General features: G+C 38.9%; 1 protein-coding gene across 2 annotated transcripts in view; it reads left to right on the top strand.

Annotated features, from left to right (window-relative positions):
• The first annotated feature begins 116 nt into the window (after positions 1-116).
• The window catches only part of iars1 (isoleucyl-tRNA synthetase 1), a 55,541-nt gene continuing 44,386 nt past the window's right edge, over positions 117-11,271 (top strand). The window contains exons 1-10 of one of the 2 annotated variants that reach the window (XM_051415770.1): positions 117-225; positions 957-1,080; positions 2,138-2,294; positions 2,405-2,524; positions 2,751-2,833; positions 3,388-3,505; positions 3,605-3,752; positions 8,226-8,313; positions 9,544-9,604; positions 9,818-9,913. In XM_051415770.1, the coding sequence (XP_051271730.1) occupies positions 962-1,080; positions 2,138-2,294; positions 2,405-2,524; positions 2,751-2,833; positions 3,388-3,505; positions 3,605-3,752; positions 8,226-8,313; positions 9,544-9,604; positions 9,818-9,913 (990 nt within the window). In that variant the 5' untranslated portion in view covers positions 117-225; positions 957-961. Of the gene's footprint in view, positions 226-284; positions 309-956; positions 1,081-2,137; positions 2,295-2,404; positions 2,525-2,750; positions 2,834-3,387; positions 3,506-3,604; positions 3,753-8,225; positions 8,314-9,543; positions 9,605-9,817; positions 9,914-11,271 lie in introns of those variants that run through there. The other variant, XM_051415771.1, reaches the window with a different exon arrangement.

Genomic DNA, 11,271 nt, shown 5'->3' with positions numbered 1-11,271 from the left:
CAGCTATTATTAATGTCAGTAAATCTACTAACCATGCTGGGATATATTAGTGAAGCTATTTAAAACATTATTTTATTTTGTTAGTCGTACAGTTTTAAATGCATTTTATTTTCCTGCTACAAATCAGTTCTGCGTCAAGTCGTCACTTCCGCTCACGCTGACACCAGCTTGCATCATTTCTCGTCTCTCTCTCTCTCTCTCTCGGCAGCCGGGAGAAGACAACATGTGAGTATATCCATTCAACACTTAATAATCACAACGGAAAGCTTGGATTGGAGTCGCACTCCACTGTACAGCTGCTGGTACATGTGAGCGTTCAGTCGCTGCCTTTAACTAACTTTACGCTCCCTTTAGCTTCAAGCTAACTCACTGAAACGTTGACCGGCTAGCTTAGCCTGCGAGCTAACAACAAGGAGGCGTCAGTCTTGTGAAGTGACTGCTGTGTTAAAAGAAAAGAAAAAAGTGACTTATTGGGTGTTAGTAACGAGTTTTGGGAAAGTTTCTGCGGTTGCATGTTCGACTTGGAAATAGTGTTTTAGAGAGGCTTGACTTTAGCACTTGAAACTGTTAAAGGACTTCGTGTTTTGTGGAGAAACTATCGATCACTGACAGGTTTCTGACAGGTTTCTGACAGGTTGACCCATAAGGATCTGTGGAGGGGGGGCATTCACTGAGGAGGACACATCTTAATGCTTGTTGTTGTTTACTTATAATGTAGTTTCCATTTGACCCACATGTTATACAGTATTGTGGAAGAGTGATTTAGTTAGTATTAGTTGAATTGTTTGTTATAGAGACAATAATATATATTTCAGTGGGTAATACATGACTGATATCATAGCTTTAAGAGGGGGAACATTATTTATCGTGTGATTTTCGTGACATTAAACATTGTGATTTACTTCCCTTTTCTTCCTGCACCACAAGTCTGTTGAGTTACGTGTTTGTTTTGGCAGACACCATGGTGGAGCCAGTCCCTGAGTCCATCAACTTTCCCTTTGAGGAGGAGAAGATCTTGCAGCTTTGGCAAGAAAAGGACTGCTTTCAGGAGTGCCTCAAACAGTCCAAGAACAGGCCCAAGTAAATCCCAACTCTGTGGTGGTTTATAATCATTAACTTAAGCAAAATATATTCCCACAACAAGTTATTGAAGCATAAGATGAGTGTGTAATTTTGTAAAAGTATTTTTTTGTGATGAAATATATAAAATAGAATAAAAATAATTAAATTCAAAGTAATGATACTAAAATATGCGTTTCATATTTAGCATTATAGGTGTTGCGCTGCCAAGAAGTGTCATTTCCTGGTTAACCAGTTGTTGTTAGACTTCATTGTATTCTTCCAGAATTTGATCTTAGTGAGTGTCAGTACATGTCCATCACCTGAAAGCATGTAGTACCAAACAGTGGACCATTTAAAATCGGCTGTATGAGTTGATGCCAATGTTATCATTTGTTAAGTCAGCCAGCACAAACATTCAACGTGAAGGAACAAGAAAGTTTGGTTTATTTTTATCAAGTTAATTCACCACAATAAATAGAGAAAGGGTGGGGAAAGAATAGTCCACATCTTTGTGTCATAAGGGCTTCACTGATGTGAAAATACACATGTAAATCCCTCCTTGTCTCTTTTGTTTAGGTTGAACTAGAGGGTTTGTACATTAATTACCTTTCAACATTATATTGTTTTTTTTTCCTTTTTAGCCAACAAAAGATTAAATGTCATGATGACATTTGCTAAACAAAGCAGTAGTTAATTGGACCTTGCTCACAAGCAGACTCTCACCAACACTGATAGAGATTTAATATTTGCTAAATGAAACTACCAAGTTAGATATCAGCACATAGATGAATTTGTAGCCCCCAAACAGTCGTTTCTGTTCTCACATACTCACTGTTTGTTGATCAGATATATAGCCTATAGATAAGCAGTGAAGATGCAGATTATTCCTGTATGAATAGACTCATGTAATATAGCAGTGTTAATGTTGTGTTTCTGTTATCTTGGGCACTTGGTTTTGAAGAGGCTTTTTCCAGACATCATAGTCTTATCATTTTACATTCACATATTTTTGTTATCAGTAAGAAAATACTCTCCAGACCTTTTTAAAGGTTTTTGCCACCCTTTTTCCAACCAGGTACACCTTCTACGATGGCCCTCCTTTTGCCACGGGTCTACCCCACTATGGGCACATCCTAGCCGGCACCATCAAGGACATTGTTACTCGCTTTGCCCACCAGAGCGGCTTCCATGTAGACCGGCGCTTTGGCTGGGACTGTCACGGTCTGCCTGTGGTAATAATCTGTCATCTGAAATCTTCAAATTTTACTGAAAGGTTGTGCATAGATTTACAGATTTATTTGTATAAATATGTAATTGTCTCATGTTCTGTGTGTTTTTGTAGGAGTATGAGATTGATAAAACTTTGGGGATCAAAGGGCCAGAAGATGTGGCCAAGATGGGCATCGCCGAGTACAACAAGCAGTGCAGAAACATTGTCATGAGATACTCCAACGAGTGGGAGGTGAATATACAAGAAACGATAATATCCTCATGTCAGAGAATTTTGTAGCCATACTTGTGAGACCAGTTTTTCTTTTGTTGTTGTTTTTTCTTCATTTGTCAACATGTCTGACAGTTCATTGAACCTGCTCTAAAATGTAGTGAGGCTGCACCCAACCTAAATATGATAGTTGGTAGGGAGTTGTCAGGCAGAATTTTTTTATATGCCATTTGTTTATTGTTCCAAGATTTCAGTGAGGCGAATGGGAAGGTGGATTGACTTCAAGAACGACTACAAGACTCTCTACCCATGGTTCATGGAGACTGTTTGGTATGAATGCCAAATTTGCCATCTTGTATGTAAAAGTTTTGGCGTAAAGATACATAATCTGGGGTCCCCAGTAGCTCACCTAGTAGAGCGTGCGCCCCATGTACTAAGGCTTAGTCCTTACCGCAGTGGCCCTGCCTTGATTCCAACCTGTGGCCCTGCCTTGATTCCAACCTGTGGCCCTTTGCTACAATTTCCTGTCACTCTTCAGCTACTCTAACAAATAAAGGTAATAAAAAAAGCACAAAAAACATAATTAAAAAGATCCATCATTTGTATTTTCGTTTAATACAAGAAATACATTTTTTTACGAGTCTTTTTCATCGGAGATCACTGCCGATTTAAAGTATCTTCTCCACTTTAACTCGATTATCAACCACTTAGGACACAGTAGTACACAGATGACAGTGAATAACCCCAGTCTACTTCCAGTAAAACACTTAAAGCAATATATAATAGAAAAATGCAATGCCAGACTTAATCCACGTCCCAAGACTGAGTGAACGTTGTCTCGCCTTCCTTCTTTAAGTTTTGTCATGCATCTTCTGTTCTTTCAGGTGGGTGTTCAAACAGCTGTACGACAAGGGTCTGGTTTACCGAGGTGTTAAAGTCATGCCTTTCTCCACTGCCTGCAACACCCCCCTGTCCAACTTTGAGGCCAACCAGAACTACAAGGTTGGCACACATCACACTGCTCTAAGCACTCGTAACAAAATGTACTCTTTGACTTCTATCCATCAAACCTATTAATATACGTTTCTTTTTTGCCTCCAGGACGTTCAGGACCCATCGGTGATTGTCAGCTTCCCATTGGTTGAGAATGAGGAAGTCGCTTTGATCGCCTGGACGACCACACCCTGGACACTGCCAAGCAACCTGGCCCTCTGTGTTAACCCAGAGTTCATATATATCAAGGTCAAAGGTGAGAGACAAAGCTTGACACAAGTGCTGTGTCCCACTTTTATACAACATACTAATTATATGCAAGACATACTACGTACTAATCTTTTTCCTTGATAAAGATTTTATTGATACCAATGCTATTGTCAGTTCTGCTTATTCAGTCTAATTTTTATCGATCCATTTTCTGTGTGGGAACACCCCCCCCCCCACACACACACACACCACCACAGGTTTTCAGCATCAACGCAGCTGTTTTATTATCTGAGTCTGAACACAATGTAGAAACAGAGTAGAAAAAAGGCATCTATATGACTCAGTTCAACCGCTTTTTAATTTGGAAACCGTTCTCAGTTCCCATCCCTAAATATTTGTACAGGATTTATTTTAATTTAGATTTTCTTAGTCAAAGATTCTGCTAAGCCTGTTTATGTGGCGCTAATATTATAACATGATATTTATCCTCTGTAACAGATGTGCTGCTCAGTTGGGAGCCAGTGGTACTTGTGTGTACACATATTTCTGGTGTTTCCACCCTTACTTGAAATTATATTCAACTACTGTTGTCCTCTTTCTTTGTTAAATGAAGCCACACTTTATACTGCTTCTTCTGCTCCGCCATGTCACTGTTTTGAAATGCGCAACTGTCAGAAAATCCATGATCGATAAAATAAATTGATAACCTCAGAGGCATAGAATTCCGAAGGATCAGAAGAATTGGAACCGTTTTTTTTTTTTTTTTTCAAACATTCAATAGTTATTTGTTGTTTTCCTGGAGCTGTTTCACCCCCATCAGCAGTTAGTTTTAATTTATTTCCAGCTGGGAGTAGCTCATCCATTTCCTTTGTGCAACGAATCAACAGCACAATCAAATATCAAGGTTGTTTTTGTAAGTATGCATATTGAGTGTTTTGAGTACATTTGTTTAGTCACTTTTCCAGTGTGAACACATTACATACTCAAAGCCTGCTTAGAGTTGGTGTGTAGTATGGAATTACACAGCTTTAGGTTTTTGAAAATCAGGCTTTGTTCACCCATGCTGATATAAACAACCACTGATGTGCTGACTGGGACTGAATGCTTCTCTGCAGAACTTGTTGGTCTGAAATCTTATGTTCAAATAGAATCGGGTCTCAGTGTTATCACGCGGTCAGAAAGCTTTCAGGTTATTGTCCAGAAACACCATTATTTTGTTGCCATCGTCTGTGCTTTCTTCAAGTCGTTGTAAGGGATAAAAGAAATATCTGTTCACATATCCTGCCAGCAAACATGTTTGTGTTGTGGATTACTTGAATGACCAGGATTGCTAGTTTTGTCGACTGCTGTTGCTTAAATGCTATAGCCTACGGCCAAAGTTATCTGACTGAAAATCTTGTTTCCCTTGTGTGTTTACTGTGCAGGACCACAGTATTAGCTGATGGGTGTTTTTATTCAGAAAGAACAAACAAGAACAAATTAACAGAGGAGGAGTGCTGCCTTGGCAATTTGCACACAGAAGAAAGGATGTCTGTAGCATAATGTGTTAGTGGACTTTCTAGCCTTTGGCTATGTGTTAGTTGGTGAAATAAGATGAGTGGAACTTTGTTTTTATCTACAGCTAACCAGATTCTTCACATTCATGAGCTGTAACTTGTTGCTAGGGCAGAGCTGTTCACTCAGGCTCATTAACGACATTGTCTGACGGGTAACAGATAAAGTTGTGTATTACTTTTGCTAATAGATTTTGAATAGGCTGCAATAAGTGATTTTAAAGGCACAATCTGTGGTCCAAACCTAACCTGAAACAATGCAATAAATCCTACCTTCTCTAAGGTAATAATGAAACTGTTTTAAAGAGGTGTAACATTTAGGAAGATCTGTTGGCAAAACACAGAATATAATATGCTTAACTATGTTTTTCAGTAGTGTATAATCAACTGAATATAGAATTAGTTTTTGTTACCTTAAAATTTGCCTTTTATAGATTTCCTTCCAGTTCACCTTGTTGAAACTCCAGGTTTCTACCCAAGAATACCAATTCAATAATTTCTTTGCTTACTGTATGCATATTTATTAATATACATATTATGATATATTAAATACACAAATAATAAAAAGTAAATACTTTTATTACATGTCATCAGATACAGAACAATGGGAGCGTGACAGTGAGCACAACACCAGAAACCTGAAAGTGAAGCGTGCGTGCGTGTGCGTGCGTGTGCGTGCGTGTGCGTGCGTGTGCGTGCGTGTGTGTGTGTGTGTGTCCTTTCGTGTGTGGTTCAGACCCGAGAAATGTGGATGAACCTCAAATCAGGTCACTTAAAAAAATGTTGTCCTTGTTCAAATATATTCAAAAAAAGATACTCCAGAGAGGTGGCTAGTGTTTTTCTGTTACCCTCCCACTGTAGTCTTTGGTTCCCTCTGAGAGAAACTGGTGGGTTTTTAAAGGGATGACCTAGATTCATACCAGTTTGTCATAGCCTTGATGGTCCTGCAGGGGGCACTGTTGAAGCACAGTCTGTCACTCCTAACTGCACCGCCTGTGCTGTGCTGCATGGAAGACCGCCTTGGAATACCAATGAATTTTTTCTTTTCTTTTTTTATATCAGCTCAGTCTCTTTTTATCTCCCGTTCTCTCCAGCACACTCACTCCATCTTCATCTAAATTCTTCCCCCTTCATTTTCTTATCTCTCTCTCTCTCTCTCTCTCTCTCTCTCTCTCTCTCTCTCTCTCTCTCTCTCTCTCTCTCTCTCCACATCCACCTGTTTTCGTCCTTCGTTGTTCTTATGTTCTCTCAGTCCGTCTCATTCTGAGTGTCTCTTTCCCTCGCTGCCTTTGTCGCTATTTGAGTTGAGGGCTGTCAGCAGCAGCAGGTCTGAGCTGTGCAGTCATTTGTCACACCACTGAGGGGAAGAAACATCTTTTATTGATGCTGCCCCCTTCTCTCTCTTTCTGTGTCTCACTGTCTCGGGCCATTTGGTTTTTGCCCTCTTCACAACTGTTGTCCCTGCTGTTCTCAAACCCTCCTCCCCCTTTTCTTTGTCCCAAAATCCCCATTTGGCCAGTTTTCCAGGAGGGCTCACTTTCCCAAAATATCAGCCAGTTATCCTACATGATGTGGCAACTGGTTGCTTTTCAATGAGCTCAGTTGCTGGTTGAATGGGTGTAGTCACATGATGGGGTCCGTACCTGACCTTGGCTTTATGGCTGACTGTATTATTATGAAGCAGGACTTGACATTGAGGTTTAGACTTGCATGTAGCCTAGCTGTTAGTTACCTGGATTTGAACCATGTTTGATGAGTTGCTCTTTGTCATACATGAAATTCCGGTCAGTAAGCATAAATCATTCTGCAGGGGCCATTTAGATGACAGACTTTAAAAAATGACCAGAGCGCCTCCGAACAAAATCTTTCCACATGGTATTGATCAGAATCTTCATTCGCACTTCATTTACTGTGAGATTTGAAAGCTCTGAAGAAAAGAAAAACGGGGTCAATACAAACACAACGTCTTGAAAAACATTTTTCAGCTATACCACAGTCATGTTAGGACTTATTTCATATTCACCTTGTTAGACTACGACATAATAGTGATCGAACAATATGGGTTTTCAGTGACCGATGCCAATATTCAGCAAGAAGGGCGACTGATGGCCAATATCAAAATGAAGTCATGTATTTTTCCATTATTCTACACACACATTACAATCTAATATACATGGTTGTTGTTGCCAGAAATGTGTTGTTTTAGATGGAATTTTTAATTATTAATGAAATAGAAAGATACATTGAGTTATATTGTAGATTTCAAAATGTGATTAGTATTTAAGGGAGAGTGGGATACAGGATAGGTACATGAGAAACATGTTGACATTTAGAGAAGATGATTGTGACTGAGGAACTTAAGGAAAACGTTTACAGCACGATGCATTGAGACTGATAATACAGGGCTACAGGGCTTTTTGCCACCTTTCCAAAACTCAAAAAAGAAGGCGTGCTAACCAACCAACACACTGACAGGACTACAGATGTGTCTAAAGACAGTTTTTTGGTTTATCAACCTTGTGAGCGCAGGCATTGGTCGATGCCAATTATCTCAAAATGGCAGATAATTGGCCCGATTAATCAGCCACAGGATTTATCTGTCTATCTATAGTCATAAATATTGCAGACAGTACAGCGCAGTAAGTCTAGTCTTTGGTCGCCACTGTGGCTTTCCCTTTACGCTATTCAGCAAATATTCAAATATTACTCTTCTAGTTCAATCCCCCCAAATCTTTTTGGCCTCATATTTACTGTATCTGTATCTTTTATGTCTTCCATTTTGTTTTGTTGTTTTGTTTTTGGCCTGTTTGCCCTTTTTATGCTTTATGGACCAATGAATATACAAATAACAGCATTTTAGTTTGGTATGTGTCTGAGTAGTAATAAAAAAATAACAATGAGGGATGGGATGTGTGAAAATGTAGTCAACAAATGCATTCATGTGTGTTTTACTGTTCATCTCTCAGATAACGCCACAGAGAAGACTTACATTATGATGGAGGCCAGGCTGGGTGCTCTGTTTAAGTCTGAGAGCGAGTACACTGTCCTGGACAAGTAAGTACACAAGACCCTAAAAGACACAGTGGAAGGAAAAATACATGTTGTATTAATTGTTCATTGTTGTCTTGTTGCATTGCATTTCTGTGAAAGGTTTTCTCCTGAGTTATAACTTGTCTGCCAGAGTAAAGAGACAAGGATAAAGTTCCTCACGGGAGAATTAGCAGATGTGAATTTCCTGATTCAGTGGATGATTCTGGAGCAAAGGGAAAGTGCAGAATGAAGCAGGGGAAAAAATAAAGAATACAGAGGGTAGTGCAACCTGATGGAAAGGTTTATACTCACTCATCTCATATACTGGACAAATTAACTGGCAATAAAGAAGGCATATTAAAAAAATGTGGCAGGGATTTCTTGTTCTATAAAGTTCCCATACACAGGGGCAGAGACGTCTTTATTCGAATGATTATTACAGAAACAGTGTGTCATGACAAACCTTAACCTTAAATTGAGATCTCTGGAGATCCTGAAGATGTTTTTGTCCCCATCAAAAACAAAAAGAAATATGGGAATGCTCAAGGAGAAACCATATCCCATCCAAGAAAATTAAATTTCTATAATGACCATCACAAGGGTGTAGGTTTGGTTTCAAAAGTGAGAAGATGCTTAAAGTCAAGGTTTCTTCAAGAGAAATTTATATCAACCTTGAGAACAACAGCATTGTTGTGACATTCTTTACAAAAAGGTATATAAAAACATTTAGACATGCCATTTAAAACCTTAAAATCACATTTAGGTTTTACTGATGGAGACCTCACACTATCTTCACACAAAGGAGCGCTGTCTTTGTTAACTTCTGTAATATTTAACATTTTAGTGATTTTCAACTCTAGTATGTTTTTATAAGAATATTAACTGTCAATAAAAATAGATGTCATTAGTTTAAATCACTACTTTAGTCCAGAAATCTCAGACATTTGTGATTTCCAAAAGATGAATCCTGCCTACTTTAGGAGCCCCTGACCTTTCCTCTAGCGCCACCATGAGGTTGAGATTCTGGGCTTTGAATGAAATGTCTCAAATATTCTTTGATGGATTGCCATGGATTGGTTCCAACATTCATGCTAATTAGCAAATGTTAGTATGCTAAAATGCTAATGAAACCATTTTGGTCAGTGTTTTCTGTATTTGAAGTGTTGCCTATCTGTTGTGGATTTACATGTTTTCTGCCCGTTTGTCAGTGCAGGGAATTAGAGATATTGATATAGATGTTTTATGTGCTTTTAGATTTCCTGGCAAGACGCTGAAAGGGAAAAAATACAAGCCTCTTTTCCCGTACTTTGCCAAGGTTTGTAGACTGTGTTCTTGTTCCTGGTTGTTTCATGAAGACAGATCTATGTCTCACTGTAATTACCTGTCTGCCCACAAATTGGCATCTCAGTTTACATTTTCTAAATCTGTCTCTTAATCTCTCTCTTACTATCTGTGTCTTCTTTTGCTTCCTCACCTCCCACCCAACCCCCCACTTCATCTAATTCTCCTCGTCCTCGTTTCACTTCAGTGTGGCGAGAAAGGAGCATTCCAGGTGTTGACTGATAACTACGTGAAGGAGGAAGACGGCACAGGAGTGGTCCACCAGGCACCTTACTTTGGAGCTGTGAGTGAGCCGTTTTCCTCCTTTTATTTTTCAGTCACTATTGTAACCACAGAGTGGTTTACGTAGTGTCTTCTACTACCATTAATACTTTTTTTTGATGAAGAGATTAATCTTTTGGTTTATGAAATGTTAAAAATATAAATGATAAAATAATAAATGCCCATTGCAATTCTCACTGTGACCAAAGAAACTCAAACATATTAAAGTTACAAGGATTAATGATTGAAACAGAAAACAGCAAATTACTCATTAATAGTCCGTTATTAGTTAAGTCCATGATATAACAACTGCAAGTATTGGGAAAATTAGCACCTCCTAACAAGTGTTTTTAAAAACTAATGAATATTGGATTTACTTCATAGTCTTGGTAGTCAGGACTCTCTATCAAGACATCAGGACCCATAACAACCAAGACTCTTAAAGATTCAGACAAGGCAGAGACTAGCTAGAGTACAAGATGTATACATTTATACAGCTTTAAATGTAGAATTGCACAGATTTAGTGAACTGTGGTGGCTAGTTTGACCTGTGTGCAGCCCTCACCATTGATCCTGTCTTTCACTGTCACACATGCTACTGTCCATCTCACTGCGCCCACCCTCCTCCCTTTAATTATACGTCACTTCATTTCCTCGAGTTGAGAATTGTACTTTTGAAACGTTGCTTTTAGTAAGCCTGATTGCTCGCTGCTGCAGATGCGCATATGGTGCACTCTCAGTTGGAAAACAAGGTCACCTATGTCGAGCGTAACTCTGTGCTTAAAAAAGTGTATCCAGAACTGTTCAGTCTATCATTTCCTCTAAAAGCATTGCCTTTACCATTATAGCTCAATTCAGTTATGATCTATTTCTTATGTTTTCTGATTTTGCAGAAGGTTTTACTCCTGTATACTTGAGTTAACACATGCAGACATTGATTTATATGCCACTCTAAACAAGATTTGTTCATAACTAACAATGATAGCAATTATATTTTTATTAATCATTAATACATTTGGTGGCTCAAAACTCGAGGCCAGCGCATTTTATCAAGACTAATCGGTCTTGTTTGGGCAAACCATTTAATTAAGAATATTGCAATACCTTCCATCTTGTTTTCCTGATAATTCCTATGTTTTTAATACATTTGGTGTACTGTACTCACTGCTTATTGAAGAGAATTTAAGTATTTGTATTGAACGCTACAGTATCTGTGTTTTCCCACAGTCTAGAGGCCAATGTTACAGCACTATCAGAGGTATTGGGTCATTGCTAATAGGTTAGACGCCCCTGTCAAGGGCAGATGGACGCCCCTGTGGCTGTAGCCAGCTGTGGACACACTCAGTCTTAGCTTTCTCTTTTGCACTCTCGGCCTATTTC

The sequence above is a fragment of the Dicentrarchus labrax genome, unplaced genomic scaffold, assembly GCF_905237075.1.
Source record: "Dicentrarchus labrax unplaced genomic scaffold, dlabrax2021, whole genome shotgun sequence".
In the NCBI taxonomy this organism is placed as follows: domain Eukaryota; kingdom Metazoa; phylum Chordata; class Actinopteri; family Moronidae; genus Dicentrarchus; species Dicentrarchus labrax.
Note: the sequence above shows the minus strand (reverse complement) of the source record. Positions and strands in the feature narration are given on the sequence as shown.